Source organism: Culex quinquefasciatus, chromosome 2 (assembly GCF_015732765.1).
Source record: "Culex quinquefasciatus strain JHB chromosome 2, VPISU_Cqui_1.0_pri_paternal, whole genome shotgun sequence".
Lineage (NCBI taxonomy): Eukaryota > Metazoa > Arthropoda > Insecta > Diptera > Culicidae > Culex > Culex quinquefasciatus.
This window is the reverse complement of record NC_051862.1, coordinates 100,838,831-100,859,143: the sequence shown is the minus strand read 5'-3', so window position 1 is coordinate 100,859,143 and position 20,313 is coordinate 100,838,831. Positions and strand designations below refer to the sequence as shown.

The following is a 20,313-nucleotide window of genomic DNA, read 5'->3' as shown; positions in this document are numbered from 1 at the left end:
GGAGAAGAGCAGGAAAGATGCCATCCATCCCTGCGGATTTAATTGGTTTGAAAGAGCTCACCGCCCAGTCAACCTTGGAACGAGTAAATATTTCACAGGCTTGATTATGGGCAAGTACAAACCAATCTTTTATCAGTCTTTCGCCCACGGCCTGATCTATACAACTTATTACCTTGGTCGAGCCAGGAAAGTGAGATTCCATCATTAAATTCAGAGTTTCGGATGCATTTTTTGTAAAACACCCATCTGCCTTTTTAAGATTTCCTAGACCGTTTGAATGATCTTTGGAAAGAGCTTTTTGTAATCTTGCGACTATTGGAGTTTCCTCGATTTTTTCACACGAACGTCTCCAGTCGTTGCATTTAGAACGTTTTATTTCTTAATTGTATTCAGTCAGGGCTTTTTTATATGAGTCCCAATCTCCAGATTTTTTTGCTCTGTTGAACAACCTTCTAGATTTTTTCCTTAACGCAGCTAATTTTTCATTCCACCAAGATACCTCACGATTTGAAGATCTGTGCTGGACTGGACAACTAGCGGAGTAAGAATTGGTTATAGCAATAATTAATTCAGACGAAGCCTTCTCCAACTGATCAACAGTACGGATTTCGGCTTCGGAATTGAAATCGTAGTCATTTAGAAGAAGTTTATAGGAGTCCCAATTGGTTTTCTTGGGATTTCTATAACTTCCAACTATCATTTCACCTGCATTGTATTCGAATTCAATTTGTTTATGGTCTGAGAGTGATATTTCATCAGAAACCTTCCAATTTATAACTCTTTCAGAAATAACTTCGCTGCAAAACGTGAGGTCAAGAACCTCCTGTCTTGTTGTTGTAACAAAAGTGGGATTATCACCATTGTTACAAATGTCAATATTGTTAGTTGTTATGTAATCGAGCAAATTATCACCTCTATTGTTAATGTTAGCGCTACCCCATACTGTGTGATGAGCATTAGCGTCACACCCAACAATAAATTGTTTTTTTTTTTTGCAGTTACATTGTTACATCAGCTGGAGGGGCCTCCTCGGTGTCTCCGGGGAAGAACGCAGATGCAATACACACCCAGGTACTTTATCTGACCGTAGGGACCTCCATTTGAATTGCAACAATGTCTCTTGAAATAAATTCGGTTATTGGAATAAAATTTGTATCATTTTTTAATTTCATAGCTGCTCTAGGGTTGGGAGAACTATTATCATATAATAGTTTACCCATTTGAGCTGAAATTCCTTTAATTTTACCCTTATTTATCCAGGGTTCTTGAATGAGCCCTACGTCAATATTATTTGTACTAAACCTTCTGCTAAGAACGGCTGACGCTCCTTTGGCATGATGAAGATTAATTTGAATAAATCGTTTCATTGTTGAATTTTTTCACCTTTTTTCGGGAAGGTGGTCTCCCTTTATTATTTGATTTATTATTATTTCAAGTCTGTAAGAACCGTCTTCAGAACCCTGTGCGATCAACGCCCTGGGGTTCGTCAGACAGTTCTTAATTCGATTAAATTGTTCATTGCTGGACTTTTCCACCTTCTATTTCGGGTTGGTGGTCTCCCTTATTTGTTTGATTTTTTATTTCAAGTCTGGAAGAACCATCTTCGGAACCCTGTGCGATCAACGCCCTGGGGTTCGTCGGACAGTCCTTGCCAGATAAATCAGTTAGTGAATTGTTTTTTTCACTGGTGTATCCATCAGAACAACCCTGTGCGCTCAACGCCCTGGGGTCCTTCCCGATGTCTACGACAGTTTGATTATTTTTCTTACCAGAAGATTCAGACGACTCGTTCTCCTGAGTCATCTCATCTCCTACCAGAGCCTCCGACGATAATCCTTCGTCAAAGTGATCCACTTCCATGTCCTCGTCCGAATCGTCATCTGCCGGATGGCTTCCGGTATCCGCCTGCTTCCTCCGGAACATGGTTTGCCCGAATTTATAGTTCACGACAAATTTCTGTTCCTCCAGCAGCTGCATCGATGCCGTGTCGACGGTGAAGGCCCACTCGACATGATCGTTTTTCCCCGAGCGACGCAGGATTCTCCAGGCCGACGTGTCGAGATTGTCATTTTGGCTTTCGAGATATCCCAGAATGGTGTCGTTCTCGTCGTTTTTGCTTCTGTAGAAGTATCCCCGAAGCACTTCTTTGCGAGGGATATCAGCCTCATCCACAGCAATGAGCACTGCATTTTCCCACGGAGAGATCGAGGACACACCCATTTTCACCCAGTTTGCTGTGCTATTTTCCTGGCATAATAGCATCACAAGTCCTGCCTTCGACATGCAGTACACGAACTTAGGTTTAAACTGCTCCTTTCGCTGCTCTAACACCTTCTTTAGCAGCACCTCTTTGACCGCATCTTGCTGTTCGGATACGACGCTGGGACAATGCCAAGCTTGATCCGACTGGCAATCTGCTGGTAGGTTGGGGCTGGAAGGATTTCTCTTCGAATTCTTTTGTTTGCACTCCCCTCTGCTGTCTCGCCGCTTTTCTTCTTCTCGACCTTCCCTCCACGAGCACCAGAGCCAGCGCCACCAGCACCACCATCAGCGCCCCCAGCTCCAGTACTAGCAGCACTAATACCTACCACAGCACCAGAACTAGCAGATCCTCCTTCGCCACTAGCACTGACACCTGCACCAGCAACAGTGCCAGCACCAGCATCTGAACTAGTACCGTCAGCACCGACATTCTTCTTCGTCTTATTATTCTTTTTCTTCTTATGGAGCTTGCCTTCACTGCCAGCAGAGCCGGATGGACCGGGCAAGCCTCCTGCTTCCTCTTCTTCCACTTCTTTGTTCTCAACATCTCCATTTGCTGATTTTTCATCCACCGTAACATCATTCATCACTACATCATCCTCTTCTTGCACCGATACGTTCGAACCCTAATCATTCACCTTCATCGTGGCTGCCGAACCCTCAGCGCAGACCTTTTTTGGGACCGGATTGGGGACAGTGCCACCGTTGGGTGAATTCAACGAAGTATTCCTTGACCGTTTTGGCGTCGAGGAAATAACCGAGGAACGAGCATCTTCTTTTTTCATGCCCCCCTCGATTCTATTCTCGATCTTATTCATCTTCCTCCTCTCCGAGCCAGCTAGCTTCGGCTTGACCATATCAGCCGACCCATCAGCAGCGACTCCCGCAGTCACAGTCTTCCTCCTCGTAGTCGAGGATCGATGACGAGCAGGAATCAATTTCCTCAAGCGATTTGCTTTGCAGACCATCCTCGAGAATTTCTTCTTGCTTCTCCATCTCGGATTGTTTTTAAGATATTCTCTTTCCTACTAGCACTACCACCGAGTTATCGCCGCACGCACACTAACGAGAGTGACTCACCGGCACTCACTCTCTCTGTTTGCCGCGGACTAACACTGCACGACCGGCACGTCCACACTACCACGCGGTGGTGGAAGTGGCACTTATACCACCAGGAAATAAGAATAATTTCGGCGCAAAATGAAAAGAACTGAATTTTTACAAAAAAAAGTTTGATGGCCAGATTACCACTAAATAGGGGAAATCTACCCTTTCCAATCAAACACCTATCTTCGTCATATGGAGAGTTTGATGCTCGATTAAAGCTCCAAAAATACTATTTGGGCTATAAACTTACCAGCAACAGCACCGCCTCGAGTAAGCACGCAAATGTATGCCACTTACTGGCCAAAAAGATCACATTTAATGCACTTTTGATCATAATTTGTATTTTGCGAGACCACTTCTCATCATTTTGTTGGCACACACAGTGACACACGAGAATCCCTCAAACGCTTAATGAATATCGCCAAAATTAACTTTTCACTTTCGCTTACTTTTTCACGGCGCTTAAGATATGAAATTGCTTCCAACTACCGGCAACATGTTCTTTTGACCGTTACTTAGTCACTCATTTGAAGAATAATCCCGAAAAATGTAATAAATTAGCAAGCGCCATCAAAAAAACAAACGCGCCAAGTCGTTTGACGTTTCAATTTTCAATTTGCATTCCACTCGAAGGCTGAAGAAAACCGAGCGAGAGACGAAGGCAAAAAAGAACAAAGGCTGGCCGTCCACACCACCAGCAGCACAGCCAGCGATGCCAGGAAACTTTCCCTATAAATGCCACTTTTCGTGAGTGTTCGTTTGAACTGTCAGCGCAAATGGCAACACTCGACAGAGTGTTGGAAGAAAAAAGAACTAAGCCGATATTAGAAAAATGGGCGTGGCCCAATGCATTCGCCTCGATTAGAATACCCTTGGGAATTTTTTTTTTGTTAAATGCTTGGTAAAGAAATAGAATAACTTTTAGTGAAAGTGAAAATAAACAGAAATGTTCACAAAAACTTGCTCTACTCGTTGGTGCACTTGGTTTTAGTAAAATTCAAGGGAGACTCTAGATTATCCAGCATCATTCAAACACGACCGCTTATTAGGATTAAAATGGGTAGATTTCCCCTAACCAAATTATTGGTCGCACTCCACTTTCTCCTCAAGCACCTTCTTTGGAACTTTAAATTGACCACACTTCCAGCGTAGGTAGGATCGACGTCGCTTAGACCCGAAAATCGATTTTATTTTTCCGAGACGCGGACGGCGATACCGACAGCCATTAGGTACTCAACTGGGGTCGCCATGCTGTTATTTAGAATAGTTGGAATTCTTACAGAAACATCGATAATTATAATTTCATTACTTTAAAGAATGTTTCTGAGCCATAACTTGAGTGAATGCTCTGCCACGTGTTCACCGTCTGATATGTGGGGTCGTGGTTTTCACCTTGCCGTCATAGCATAATAAGGACAATGCGATGCTTTTGAAGGGCGAATCGTTGATTCTGGAGACACCGGATGTCGATCCAATGCGCACCTTGGGGACAGAATGGACAACCCGAATTTCTTCTGGAATGTGTTCATTGGACCATCCCCTACTCACCTGTCTTTATTCCGAGCGAATCCATGTTGTCCCCAGACCTGTAGGAACGGTTGAAGGAAAGCACAAAAATCCCATAGTAATTTCCATGTAAATTTCAAACTGCTGAGTACAGGCCAATTCTCAACAAAATGGGCTGATATTTGGCATGAGAGTCCCTATGGGTATCCTCCTCGGTTTGCCGTAATCTGAGAACTTTTTTGTTTGGTTGAAACACCCTAATATATATTGCATCGATGGCCCCTTGCTATTGTCCAAGTAGCCCAGTTGCCGAAAGTACTGTAAATTAAAGTGAGTGCGACATGTTGTTTGCATTTTTCGTTAGATTCGTTTCATTGTGCTTGTGTTATATCACATGCTTGTCGCATCAAAGCAGCAGAGAAACGCTATGAACAATAATAAAAGTATATATTTTTGGTCAACTCAATTCTGGTCTGAAACTATTGATTTTGTATCACAGTAAAATACAGGAACATGGAGTCCAAGTCGTTGCAGTCGGCAAGTTTGAAGGACCTGACGTAGGAATCAACTAAATTTGTTATTAAAATCAGAGCCGCGTCGTTTTGGGGAGCTGAATTGGAAAAAGGTCATTTTACTCTATGGATTTCTTGTTTTTCTACTGCATTTTTATTCGGAATTGTTCAACATAATAAAGCGGCCCTTTTTAAAAGTCCTACGTATCAATAAAGCTAAGATAATTTTTCTCTTTCGATGCGCTCTCCGCAACATTGATGTGGTTGTGCAGGTTGTACTTTTCGCTCAAATTTTCATACTTTCGCAAAAAGTAATTGTTATGGTGCTCCTCCAGCACCGTTGTCACCAATTGTGACCACATTTTCTCGTTGAATCCTTCGTGCGCCTCGTTGGCCACATACTTTGGAGTCATAAAGATTCGCTGGCGTAGCTGCTCGACACTTGCCAACCGCTCAGCGTCCGTTGTTAGTAGAGAATCGTCTAAAAAGTGGGGTTTAGTTGTCTTTTAGAATATAATTTAAAGTAGATTTCTAGAGTAATATTTCAAAGCAACCTATGAGTCTTGGTTGTTTCATATGCAGATAGGATCTTTTGAAAAATTAATCTAGATTTATTCTTACCACTTAAATCGGGCAATGTCACCATGTTGAGTCTTTCACAGTCTTCTTCCGAACTGAAAATTTTCAATTTCGAGCCATTGAATAACTGCTTGTAGATATTTTCATATGCAGCAACTTCTTGGAAATTACTCTTCTTAGGTTCACATTTATTCTTTACAAACACCAGACGTGGACTCAGATGATGAGCGTTTTTCTGTTCCTTTTGTATCATCATCTCAGCACACAAGAGAAGCCTGTGTATTAACAAAAAAAATCGGTTTTTATGTTTAGCGATCAATGTTAAATTTACCTGATAAAATTTATATTGAAATCATCTTCCAACATCACTATCAACACGTGGCACGTATTGAGCAGCAGTAGTATTCTCCTCAAATCATCCATTTCTCCAATGATAAAGTCTTTTCTACCACGACTCGACATTACCGGAGCACTATCCAGCAATACAATGCGATCCGTGGTTATAAACATTCGAATTTCTGCGTTGTAAATACATCCTTAATAATTGTAATTCAGTTACAAACCAGTTCTATTAGGCACCTACCCTCATCCAGCTCTTTGGAGCCCTTTCGAGAGAAAATATCATTCGTCGGAAATACTCCACGACGCAGGGCCTGTTCGATGCTGTGCTTGCCACCCGTCGATGCCAGCAAATTCAAAACGGTAGACTTGCCTGAGTACTGCGTGCCAACTGCACCAATGACGAAAAAGTCACTGTTTGTATCGTGCAAATAATTGAAAGCATAAATATTCAGCACGTTATTAACGCTCAATAGGTTAACGGATTCAGTAATGGTATTGACGACTGCCACAGGATGTGCAACATCCTGCGTGGTCCTACTTCTTGGGTTCTTGGAGTCATCGCCTGGCTGAGGCTGTTGAGCATTACCCGCTTTGGTGGCAATCGTAATCGTCGGTTCAGGCTTTTTTTCGCAGTCTTTTTCTTTGGCTTTCATCAAAATTCTGGGAGCCACACACTGATTACTTTTTGAAGCTGTCATTTTGCCGTCATCATTTTTATACAGCGGTGTTTTCTGAAAATTTCCGATATCGTGTTAATTACTAGTTGGAGTTATGTTGATTTTTGTCGTCCCTCCGCAAAAATATTCAGAGTCCCGAATTCAATTTAAATTTTTTTTTTCGTGCGATGTACTTGCGATGTATTACAAAGTAGAACTAAAAATCAAGAGACAGTGGTAACTCTATGGTGTTACGCTCCATTCGCAATTCGCAATTTTCAGTGTAAGAACGGGCCTTGACCGATCTTATGCACCAGGTTCCCGACGAACACGCACTGCCCTTACACCTACATCTCACCCTTGCTCTGAGTCAGTACGAGCAACACGCTAGAACACGCTTTGAGTGTTCGTGCCAGGCATGCACACCTTCTTTTCCGGTTAGACGTCATGTTATAAGTATAGGAAAAGCGCGACAAAGGGGGTAGGGGGGGGGGGTAAATTTTGGCTGATTTTAGCGTGACGTACTTTATGGATGAAGCCTTAGGCATTTTAACTAGGCCGGGGGTAGTACATTGTGTTGGGTTTGATGTAATTATAAGCGCCTAACCATTTATAGTGTGTCTTTTTCTTCTGTCGCGGTGTTTTGTTACATATTTTCGGTCCTAAGAATGTTATTTTTTTTTCAAAAGACAATTGTAATATTAGTGTTAATCCTTTAATCATTCCCTAAATTAAGTAAGGGCTCGAACCTCACTTGTTTGAAGAAAAGGGTGAAGATTTAAAACAACAGACAGTAAAAGAGAATATACTTTATAAATAATCAAGAATCAATAATAAGAGAATGATGATTGTATTTTAAAGAATAAAAATTAAAAGCTTGATGTAGTAGATGTAAAATTAGATAGTATAGAGATAAAAAACAAGGTTAGATTATATTAATGATAATTTATAGGGCAGATAAAGAATTATTCAAATAAATAAATAAATAAAGAAGAAAATCAAAACAAAAGATTCGGCAAATGATAAATAGACTTGACATTACTAATACATTAAGAAAAAGTATATTTAAGGGGAAAAAACTTAGTTTGTTACAGCAGGCAATTGGTAAAAAAGAGTGAAAAAGCATTGAGAGACAAAAAAAACAAAAGTTAGTAAAATCAAAATCAAATGATGGATATTAAATAGAAGAATCAGTGAAGAAGTAAGAATCAGTAGAGCAAAATAAAAATAGGAAATAGCTGGTATCTGAGAATGAAAAGAAGAGAAACCCCATTCTGCGATGTTTCGAGTACACCCACAGGAGTTGACTCAACATACTTGGAATCAAAACAATACCGTCTACAATCACAAATTTCTTCTCTTTCCCACGTGGACCACGCCACGCCAATGTGGAGGTAAGGAAATAGGACACTTCGAGCCAAACATTTCATTAGGGCACAAAACCAAAAAGTAAACATTCGGGATTATTCCACTATTCCACTCCATAGTACACTCCCTACATGCCCTCCAAGAATCAGATTGATAGCAAACAATTTCCTATTGAAAAAATCAAAAAAACAAAAGGGCACATAACAATGTTCACTCCAAACCAGAAAAAGTTCAATTGTGCCCTTTTCTTTTTCGTTAGTTTTCGTGGTTAAGGAACTTTCTATGTTATAAAGTGAACTTTTCATACATTCTTAACACTAATTCTCTTCAAAACAAAGTTTGGTTAACGTTTCACCAAGGGTTTCTGCAGAAAAAAAACTTCGTCGAAATACAATATTGAATACGGCCCGCGGCTGCTGTTCAGTACACTTTTGAAGAATTTTAATGTTTCACATACCTTATCTGCTCCATTCGATCATAAAACTTCACCAATTATCAAAATTTCCACTGAATTCCTCATTATTTCTAACTAAACAAAAGGGCCCATAAACATCATTCAAAACAACAATCCGGTGACAGCGCTTTAGTGCCCTTTTAGTTCTCTTCGAAATTGCATTTAGAAAGGGCCCATTATGAACAGCAGTTGGAAAGCTAAAAGGGCCTAATAACGAGATTTTTTAAAATTATGAGTTTTATTGCGAAAATCAACATAAATTAAGAAGCAGTAAAGCAGAGTTGAGGATAATGGTGTGTTTTATCGAATCATCAGTAAAAATACCATCAGTCATGCTTATTTTTTAAATAGGAATGGAGTACCCGACGCGATTGGTAGTGAGCAATGTATTTCTTATGGAGCGAACTGTCAAACTACCAGTCGAATCGGGTATTCCATTGAAACAAGTTGTCCATTTTTTGCAAGCGATTTTCTCGAATCGCGGTTTTTGCTTTTGTGCCCTAATGAAATGTTTGGCTCGACTTGCAAGGAACCGCAGAGCTGTTCTGATCAAGATGATTCGGATGGTCTAACAGAACTACGGATGTAGTTAGTTGCGCTCCTTCCACGATGTTCCTTACCTGGACGTCAATTGAAGAGCACGCAACAAGATCATCATTGGATGCTCTTCGGTATCAATCCTGGCCTGCAACTCTGTGGTGTTACGCTCCATACATGTTTTTTTAAATTTGTATGGAAGTTTTGTTATGAGGGGGAAAGTGGTCTAAAAACTAGTCTAAAAATCTTTTTTAGCGTTACGTAACAAAAGAACGCTCCCTAAAGAAAATGCCGTAACCGTAACGTAACAGTTCACCCAACAGTTTTATTTTGGTCACCCTAATGAAGTCACGTCAGCAGTCGGCGCGTTCTAAAGTGTCACCCCCTTGGGATTTGCTAGAAAACTGCATTTGCGGTTTTTTGACTCTTTGGATTTAATAACTCATTATCATCAATTTATAATAGCTAATTTACATACCTTATTATTGCCCGATTTTTTATTTCTTCGCTCCATCTCAAATAAAAGCTTCAAAATCAAATCAGATAACAGATTATTTCCCTCAAATTATGAAAAAAATACGAATGAAATTGAAAACGAGTTTGTTTACGTTCTACACGTTTGGAAATACCTCATCAAATAATACGATATGTTTTTTGACAAGTGCAAAGAGCACACTGGGTAAACAGCATTACACTTTTTTCAGTTCACTTTTACACACTTGTATGGGATTTTTCAGTTCAAGTATGATTACACGAAAGTGTGTAATGTTGATTATCAGTGCAACCAAAAATGACTACTCACTAGACTGAAAGGATTCATAGAGATCTCCACGGATTCTCTCACGCACACCATGATCCTGTGTTAGTATTCGTATTCAAAGTATTGTTTTGGTTTTGATCGATTGTGATTGGTTGAATTCCAAGCAGCTGATTTTGTTTATACTATTTTTACACATACATAGGCAAATCGAGTAGATCAATCGCCTGTAAAAACCAGCTGTTTACTAGAGATCCTAAATAGGGAGACTGGTCGATTTGAATTTGACGTACCCAAACAGACACGAGTTTGACGTATCCAAACGAGCATTTGCCTTTACGCCCAGCAAAACTTATCAGTGTTGCCAAGCGCAAAACATACGTTGCCAGATCGATTTAGCAAACTTAGACCAGTCTCCCTATTTAGGGTCTCTACTGTTTACACTGAAAGAAACCAAAATAGCAAATTCATGTGTTTTTCCACGTGAACCGCTCAAAAAATCAACACGATAAATTCACATGCTTTTCCTGTGACCAAAACATGCTTTGCATGTCAAATCCATGTGAAAATCATTTGAAACCAGCTGATCGCTAGAGCAAAACCCTTCACGCTTTTTTCATATGGTGTTCACGTGAGATTAAAATGGATTGCACTTCGATTTGCCCCATTTGACTTATCCCTTGACTTCGAGTGAAAACCACGTGAGATTCGAAAGTTTTGGGTTTTGAATGCGTTGGGGAAAACTCTTCATCATTAGTAAGATGGCCACAGACGATGGTGGTTGAAAATTGTCTATTCGGTTTAAAATGCCGTTTTTTAGAAGAGATTTTGTGTTTAATAAAGATTTGTTCTTAAATTAAAAATAAGCTCATATTTTTTCAGTAAGTATTATATAAAATAATCAAATGTTTAGGTTTATTAAATAATCATATTGCATCGATTTTTTATTTCCAGAAAATAATGTTCCAGCCATGAAGCCGGCTACAGATTCCGCCCCTGATTCGGTGATCCGGACTGTGGTCTTTATTCGACAACAGCCACTGGATCCCGGCCCAAAACCGGCGAGGGGTACATCCCAAGGGCCACCATCAAGTGCTTTTAGACCCAGTGCCGTTTAGAATTTTGTGATAAAAATCATATGTATTGTATGAGTTTTAAAAATGTGTTACAATTGTACAATAAATAATATTTATTATCGAAACTGTGTTGAAAGTAAATTCAAACATAAAGAAAATGCAACTCAATTTTTAACGCAAATGAATATCACTGGAAAACCATTTGAATGGCACTACAAAATCGCAGCATTTTCATAAGCTCAACATTGCAAATTCATGTGAGCTTTCACGTCAAACTAACGTGATTTGCACTTGGATTAACAAAAGTTGCCCGATGAAATTTATCAAGTGCATTCCACATGAAGCTTACATGCCAAGCCGTATGGGGCAGATTCATGTGGAAAACATGTTATATTACTATGAGCCTTTCTTTCAGTGTACCACGTGCTCGTGGTATAACAAAGGACACAGCTGATTTTGACAGACGAATCATTCTACTCGATTTGCCTATGTATGTGTGTAATCTTGTTACAAACTAACACACTCTCGAGCGTGGATATCTCTATACAGGGCCCCGGCGATGGCCTGATATAAAATCTATCGAGAAATTAAAAGTGAGAGTGTGTGCGTGCAACATGGAGTTAAACTTTTCAAAGTGCTATGGGAACCTTCACAGCAACTGCACAGAAAGTTTAACTCCATGTTGCACACACTCTCACTTTTAATTTCTCGATAACCATTGTGCAATAACATTAAGTCTTACAAAACAGACAAAATTTCGTTAAATTCTAGACCAGAATTTGTTTTATTATTATTTTTCAATTCAACCTCTTTTATCGAGATTCTGATCAAGAATGCACATCAAATCATCGTACCTTTAGTGTATCTTTAATTTTCACATCTATTCGCTGTAGATTCGTGTTTAAATTTTGAAATTTAGCATAAATTAAAATAAGTTGCAAAATTCCCAACATCAGCCATGTGCAACAATTTCCACATCACCCATGCGGGAAACCGATAATGGGGTAATTCATGCGTTCCAAACTGTCAAAATTCCAAAACGTCATTGCCAATCTTCGGTTCGCTGCTTTTGTTCGTGTTTGAAGTTTCGGGCCGAGACTCTGGATTCATATATAAGCGTGTAACTGTCAGCAAACGGTCTGTCATCCATCCATCTGATGCTAAACCGTTTTTGTTTGGTAAATTTTACGACTTTTGTTTCTAACGACAAAAAACTAGCTTTTTGTAGCAGAACAACGCAGTGCTGATGAATCGCATTTTATCATTGCCTGGCTAATCATTACTCACGCTCTAACTGCAGTACAGTAGCCTAGATTAGATAGTGCGGTGAACAAACAGGTCTATATCAATACAATCTATAAATAAGCCAAAGTCTAGCAACATGGAGCCGTCGACCTGTGATGTTGATACGCCGGACTACAGCGAAGAAATCGACGAGGAGGAGAGAATTAACTTCTACAACATTATTGCGGCCTTCAGGTGCTACCGGTGAGTAAACATTTTTGTTGTTCAATTTCAGGATGAACTCATAACTATTACATATAATGTATTCACAACAAATGCATACCTGATAAAAAAAAACAGCATTAAAATGTTAATAGATGCAAATAAAAGTTAAGGCCATTGCAAATATTCCTCAAAGTTTTTGTCGCTCCCAGCCCCTCCAAAATCAGAGGAAAAAAAATTTTTTTTTAAACTTCCAAATTTTAATGGAAATATGAGTCTAATCAACAGAAAACTATTTGAAACACATATTCCAGCGTTTAAAATCATATTTAGCACGTTTGGGATCGATCAAAAATATTTTCAATTTGTCGATGCCTCTGTGCTCTCTTGTACTAAGCTTGCTGGGATTCCTATCTAGTTAGCATAAGACAGCACAGTGGCATTGATTTGTGGAATTCCAATGTACAGGACCGCAAACACTTTTTTATTACAAAACAACTGGGCAGGTGTAAAATGCATTTTAAAACACTTTTTTCATTCAAATGATGATACCGTGGCTTGTAATTTCAATTTTTATATTTTTATACTTTGGCCAGAGTCGAGGAACATAAACTTCAAAAAATATTTGCAACGGCCTAACCGAAAAAAAACATGGGCAAACAACTATGGTAGAGCGTTGGTTCGGTATGTGCACGCATTCTAACTTCTTTTTGATACTGTGAAATGTGATTCCTTAAATGATTTAACAACTTATGATTCATCTCTACGGTAAACACAGCGCAGTTGGGCTGGCCGTATCTGTAATACATTTTCTGGTGTTGACAAGCATAGTGAACTGGTCCAATATATTCAGGGAGATGGTAAAACTTGAATTTACATGCTTCTCTCCCCCAGTGCAAACTCTTTAAACCATGTTAATCGTAAAGAGGCCTACCTCAACTCACTGCCCGGAACCCATCAAACGATGTTGGCCAATTACCGTGACCATCTGCAGAAGGTGCGCTACTGCATCGAAGCAAACTATAAGGTAAAATTCAGTCTAAGATGCGTATTTTGTTAAGTTATAATCTAATTTCATATCAAACAGGTTATTAAGCACATCATTCAAGACGCGGATTGTCTATTCTACAATGATTCTAAAAGTACAAACTTGTCTCAACCGCCAGTTACACCGAAAGTTCGCAACCAAGACATTCAGAAGGTTTTTTTTGTGAAAATAAAAAAAAGGTATATCATTAAATTATTACATTCTTCAAGGTACAAATAACCCTCAAGCAAATCTTCCGCGATTGGAGCGTGCAAGGGCAGGCGGAACGGGATCAATGCTACAAACCCATCATCGACGAAATTGCAGATTTTTTCCAAGACAAACACGGGCAAGTTGAAAATTAAACGTATGACGGTATGAATAACATTTTGAACGAAATTTTCTCCATCATTACAGTGCGGTGGAAAACGTTAAAATCCTAGTGCCTGGTGCCGGCCTGGGTCGTCTCATTTACGAGATCGCCTATCGAGGGTACTACTGCGAGGGCAATGAGTTTTCTCTGTTCATGCTGATTGCTTCCAACTTTGTGTTGAACAGGTGAGTTGGATGAATGTATTTTAATCTAAAATACAATTCAAAATTGATTGCAGGTGTGTCATAGAAAATCAGTGCACATTTTACCCTTGGGTTCACCAATACGTTAACAATCTCAGCAGAGGCAATCAAATCGAAGCGGTCACATTCCCCGATGTGAGTCCAACAAAATTTCCCCCAAAAGGCACCATGAACATGGTGGCGGGAGATTTCCTCCAGGTACTTGGACAACATCCCCAAAACAATCACGGTTGCTTGAAAGAAATTACTTTTTTATGCAGATTTACCGTGATGAAAACTACTGGGACTGTGTGGCGACTTGCTTCTTCATTGACTGTGCGAACAACATAATTGACTTTGTGGAAATTATCTACAACATCCTGAAGCCTGGCGGTATTTGGATCAATCTTGGACCTTTACTTTATCACTTTAGTGACATGTTGAACGAAAACAGTATCGAGCCTACGTACGAGGATTTGATCGTCATCATTAAGTCGTGTGGATTTATTATCCTGGTAAATAGCTTGCTTTTATTATTACTAGCAACGTGTTAATTAAAGTTGCCTACTTTCAGAAAAATAAAACCGACGTGACAACCAAATACAGCCAGAACCCTACCTCAATGCATCAAAGTGAATATAAGAGTATTTACCTGGTTTGCCAAAAACCGGAACAGGACTAGCGAACACCATGACAACTCAAGCAAATCAACAACAATGTTTTGTTTGACAATAGATTTTTTTTCTCAAGCGCAGTTTGTATTTAAAAACTGAGCAAATAACGAAGGAATTTTATCAATAGTCACCGCCGTTGTCGTGTGTAGCTTCATGTAGTTCAAGAACTGACGCCGGCATCGGTTAAGTTGGGGAGCTTGCACGTCGGCCGCCACGTCCACCGACACGTTCGGATCGCTCGCCAACTTCACCGGTCCCGTCAGGCCGAGCTTCCGCGCCGACAGCACCTGGTCGATGATGGTTTGCGTCGTCCTGTCCATCTCAAACAGGAAGTTTGTCGTGTTTAGCGGAGGCTACGGAGAGAAACAACAACTCAAATTCAATATCACGTCCCTCGTACTCTTAAACTCTCTTTACTTACATTCTGCGTCGATAAATTTGGCTTCACGATAATCTGTGAGTACAGGGCGTCGTAGATGGCTTCTCCCTGCAAATCTTCCTCCGGAAACAACGTAAACAGTGGACTATCCCAGCGGCTGTTGTGCTGTGGCTCCTCGAACCGCAAGCACAATGCCTCAAAGACATCCTTCTCGTATCGTTCGTTAGGTTCGTCAAACGCCTCGTTAAAACTCCACGCCTGGTCCTTCGTGATGGCGCAGTACACGGTGCACTGGGCCGTTCGGGAGCTCTTGCTGGCGCAGAATATCTCGTATCGGTAGCCCTTGATGTAGTTCCCACCGTCGATAATGAGCAGGTCGTTTTTGTTGAGCAGACGTAGAACGTGGGATTTAACACTAGATCGGACTAGCTTTTCCTTCTGCGAGTCCCGGAAGTATTCGTTTTTTTCGTATCCGGCCACCCGGATGCAGTCCCTTTCGGACACAATGTGGACGGTTTTCCCAAGTCCCTCAAAGTGCGCTTTGATTTGGGCTGCCCGGGTGGACTTGCCACTTGCCGGAAGTCCGGATATAACCACCAGAGGCATTTTATGAATTTCGTCCTAAAATCAATGTAAGTTTTCAATAGTTATTTGACAAAGAACTTTATCTAAGTCTTTTATTTTGTCCAAAAATCAAGATTTTACTTATGCCAATTTAACTTATTTATTTACTGCTAAATCTAGCACTTGGGTAAATTAAACCAAACAAAAACAAATCACAAACGTTTGATTTGTCAAAAAATTCAAGTACAGCAAAGCCAATTGATAAGGGCATCTCCACCGCAGAGATCTAATTGCGTGGCAATAATTGAAAAAAAATGTGGCCGTCATGCCATGGCACACTGTTTTCGCAATGTTGGTACCACTGCGTGATTTTGACATTTCGGGCGTTCACCATTCGAACGCAATTTTCGCTTAAAAATCTGGATACAAATGACTTGTCTCTTGCATGTCCGGCAGTTGATCGACAATGCGTTGACCAAAATTTATCAAATACAGCCCCAATTTGACCTAAAAAACTAAACTGCATCACCCCAGATTTTCAAAAGAAATTTTTCATGCGAAACTTGCACCACAGGAGGGAAAATATCTCCAAACTTGAAGAATTGAAACCGAAAAATCAATCATCACTCCTAATGTAAACATTTACTGACGTGAGCAGGATAAAATCTTTGTTTACAAACTCACATTGGCCTAATTACATTGTTTTGCTTGAAAAAACCTTCCGTCAGACGATTTGCTCCCGGTAGATCCCGGAGCTAACCTGAGTTTTGTTTAGATTCGGATGAACACGGATGAACTCGAACCTAAATTAGCTCTCGCACAAGTACCGCGGTGGGCTTGACGCGGGTGCCAAATTAGCTTTGCAACGCAATTAGGTCCCTGCGGTGGAGATGCCCTAAGTGTAAGGTAGGGGAAATCTACCCATTTTAATCCTAATAAGCGGTCGTGTTTGAATGATGCTGGATAATCTAGAGTCTCCCTTGAATTTTACTAAAACCAAGTACACCAACGAGTAGAACAAGTTTTTGTGAACATTTCTGTTTATTTTCACTTTCACTAAAAGTTATTCTATTTCTTTAACAAGCATTTAACAAAAAAAAATTCCCAAGGGTATTCTAATCGAGGCGAATGCATTGGGCCACGCCCATTTTTCTAATATCGGCTTAGTTCTTTTTTCTTCCAACACTCTGTCGAGTGTTGCCATTTGCGCTGACAGTTCAAACGAACACTCACGAAAAGTGGCATTTATAGGGAAAGTTTCCTGGCATCGCTGGCTGTGCTGCTGGTGGTGTTGACGGCCAGCCTTTGTTCTTTTTTGCCTTCGTCTCTCGCTCGGTTTTCTTCAGCCTTCGATTGGAATGCAAAGTGAAATTTGAAACGTCAAACGACTTGGTGCGTTTGTTTTTTTTGATGGCGCTTGCTAATTTATTACATTTTTCGGGATTATTCTTCAAGTGAGTGCCTTACTAATGATCAAAAGAACATGTTGCCGGTAGTTGGAAGCAATTTCATATCTTAAGCGCCGTGAAAAAGTAAGCGAAAGTGAAAAGTTAATTTTGGCGATATTCATTAAGCGTTTGAGGGATTCTCGTGTGTGTCACTGTGTGTGCCAACAAAATGATGAGAAGTGGTCTCGCAAAATACAAATTATGATTAAAAGTGCATTAAATGTGATCTTTTTGGCCAGTAAGTGGCATACATTTGCGTGCTTACTCGAGGCGGTGCTGTTGCTGGTAAGTTTATAGCCCAAATAGTATTTTTGGAGCTTTAATCGAGCATCAAACTCTCCATATGACGAAGATAGGTGTTTGATTGGAAAGGGTAGATTTCCCCTATGCCAGATAATCAACACCTCACAGAAAAGAAATATTGCGCGTATTAGGTTTTACGCCGACTCGATTTTTAGGTTAGAAATTAGACAGTTCGGCTGCACTGTTTACATTTTTTGCACGTGTGTCTAAGTAAAAATGTGTGTGCGTGTGCGCTCGTGACGTCACGCTGTAAAACCTAATTAGGTTTTACGCCGACTCGATTTGGAGGTTAGAAGGAGTGCACTGTTTACATGGACTTAGCACAGTTCGATGTTGTCGTCGATTTTGTTCGGGGAAATTCGTCGACAATCGACGAAGACCATGTGAACAGTGCACACGAGCTGTCAAATGACGTCACGGCGTAAAACCTAATAGAGCTATCTAAGCCCGATCTCACACACACTAGCACACCATTTGTTTTGCTTTTAACCTCACTTTTTTTCGTGTACGTACACGCAATACATGTGCACGTAGATAACTCTACACTCAAACCCCGATGGTTTGACACCAACTGTTGTCAAACGAACGGGGTCACATTTTAGTTTGGCACCCCTTTTACACGGAGTTCACACACACTAACAAACGTTTGCTTTGATAGTGTGCGTGAGCGCCGTGTAGAAAGTGACAGTTCATCACTTTTTAGTTTGACTTTGACCAACCAACGGGGTACAAACGCGTTTTGTTGAATCAGCGGCAAAAAGTTGCAGAGAATACAACACCTCCAGGCTTCAGTCAGCAACCGAGGGAAAACCAACCAGCATCAACGGGCGAAGGCAGTAGTGACCTGTTAGTTTTAAGTTAGGATTAGTTGTTAATTTTTTTTTTCTTTTTTTTTTTACCCAAATGTATTCGATTCAATGCAATAATGTAAAACAATTTGAAGTAAATAAAATAAATGTGATCAGTTAATAATAAAACGATAAATACAACAAAGATGAAGAGCATTAGGCCATACCAATTATCATGTAAAAGAAATGTAATTATTATAAGAATGTTCAATAAAGACATACGAGCAATTCCATGCAAAATAGGGAATCGGTTGTACCCGAGCCTCTCCGATTTCAATGAAACTTTGTAGAAATGTTATCCTACACTTATATAAACCATTTTTGTGTATATGGAGCCAGTTCAACTCGATAATGACATTTAAGAAGGGCGTAAGTGTTTTAATAGTAGTTTATGCAACAAGTTGCAAAAAGAGGATTTTTTCAGCACGAGTCGTACATTTATCCAACGAGGTTCACCGAGTTGGATAAATACGACGAGTGTTGAAAAAATCAAGTTTTGCAACGAGTTCCATACAATATTTTTTGCAATTCCGAAAAACACCCATTGAGTGAAATTTTAAGTTAAATTTTCATGTATTTTTCCAATAAATCGTTTAAATAAAAAAATGTTGAAAAGTTTTACTTTTCAAAACAAGTGCTGAAAAGTTCAACTTTTCAGCACCCATTTCAGTGCTGAAAAGTAGAACTTTTCAGCATTTATTTTGAAAAGTGTTGCTATTCGATTCTGTTATTTTTGGTAGGAAAAAGTAGGCCGTTTCATTTCTTCAGAAGGACAGGAAAAGTTGACAGTTTCACAGCGGAATTGCAAAAATATTTTTGTAATTCGGAATTTAAAAATTTCGGTATCTCGAAGCCGTTGCATCGTATCAAAAAGTGGTCAAAGACAAACTTGTAGGAAATTTGACGGGCTTTCCGAAAAAAATACACTGAAAGAAAAAAACACTCTACTTTTACGAGATTTTTCGATTTTTAAGTTTAAAAGTCAAATTTGAGGTGGAGCCCACGATTTTTTTTCGTTTAAAATTTTTGTGAAGATAGCCTAAGATGTTACAAAAAGACTCAAAAAAATGCAGGATGGAGCAACTCACCTAAAAAAATACAAAAATCATTTACTGAAACTGTTTTTTTGAAAAGTGCTCTAAACGTCAAAATTTTCACAAACCGATTGCGGAAATCGATTCTCCAGACAATTTTACATAAAAGTCTCCATATTGACTACTGTCCTAAGTCCAATCCTTGTGAAGTTAAAAATAAAAATGTTGAAAAAATAGGTTTTTTGATGGTTTTTTTGCAATTTCTATATGACTGACTTGATTTTTCAGTCTCGAAAATATTTTTACCGGAAAGCTCGTCCAATTTCCCATAAGTTTGTCTTTGACCACATTTCAATTGGATGTATGGGCTTACAGATATAAGCTAATTGCATTACTCATAACTGAAAACATAATATTTTTTCAGTGTGGTATAGTAACCTGGATAGTAAATTAGCTTAAATCATCAAAAAAATGAGTTATTTTGAAAAGTGGTTAGAGACAATCTTATAGGAAATCGGACGAGCTTTTCGGTAAAAATATTTTCGAGACTGAAAAATCAAGTCTGTCACATAGAAATTGCAAAAAACCATCAAAAAACCTATTTTTTCAACATTTTTATTTTTAAAACCGCTGTAACTTCACAAGGATTGGACTTAGGACAGTTGTCAATATGGAGACTTTTATGTAAAATTGTCTGGAGAATCGATTTCCGCAATCGGTTTGTGAAAATTTTGACGTTTAGAGCTCTTTTCAAAAAAACAGTTTCAGAAAATGATTTTTGTATTTTTTTAGGTGAGTTGCTCCATCCTGCATTTTTTTTGAGTCTTTTTGTAACATCTTAGGCTATCTTCACAAAAATTTTGAACGAAAAAAAATCGT

The 20,313-nt window shown here is 39.5% G+C and overlaps 3 protein-coding genes across 4 annotated transcripts; 1 reads left to right on the top strand and 2 right to left on the bottom strand.

Annotated features, from left to right (window-relative positions):
- Positions 1–5,504: 5,504 nt before the first annotated feature.
- LOC6046200 (protein SMG9) lies at positions 5,505–9,969 on the bottom strand. Its single transcript, XM_038257402.1, has 5 exons — positions 9,802–9,969; positions 6,550–7,039; positions 6,298–6,484; positions 6,009–6,241; positions 5,505–5,868 (listed from the first exon to the last, which is right to left on the bottom strand). Exons 1-5 carry the CDS (start codon positions 9,835–9,837, stop codon positions 5,588–5,590), a joined length of 1,227 nt encoding a protein of 408 aa, XP_038113330.1. The 5' UTR covers positions 9,838–9,969; the 3' UTR covers positions 5,505–5,587.
- A 2,309-nt stretch (positions 9,970–12,278) lies between these two features.
- Positions 12,279–14,984, top strand: LOC6046199 (carnosine N-methyltransferase). The gene is made up of 8 exons (XM_038255701.1): positions 12,279–12,644; positions 13,497–13,629; positions 13,690–13,803; positions 13,860–13,978; positions 14,047–14,187; positions 14,241–14,403; positions 14,466–14,699; positions 14,759–14,984. Exons 1-8 carry the CDS (start codon positions 12,538–12,540, stop codon positions 14,864–14,866), a joined length of 1,119 nt encoding a protein of 372 aa, XP_038111629.1. The 5' UTR covers positions 12,279–12,537; the 3' UTR covers positions 14,867–14,984.
- LOC6046198 (protein KTI12 homolog) lies at positions 14,904–16,034 on the bottom strand. Of its 2 annotated transcripts, XM_038255702.1 has the most exons (3): positions 15,943–16,034; positions 15,280–15,858; positions 14,904–15,211 (listed from the first exon to the last, which is right to left on the bottom strand). In XM_038255702.1, the coding sequence occupies exons 2-3, from the start codon at positions 15,841–15,843 to the stop codon at positions 14,930–14,932; spliced, it is 846 nt and encodes a 281-aa protein (XP_038111630.1). In that variant the 5' UTR covers positions 15,844–15,858; positions 15,943–16,034; the 3' UTR covers positions 14,904–14,929. The 2 variants fall into 2 exon arrangements, with proteins under 2 accessions (XP_038111630.1, XP_001863429.1); XM_001863394.2 differs by having other exon boundaries at positions 15,280–16,031.
- Between the last annotated feature and the right edge of the window lie 4,279 nt (positions 16,035–20,313).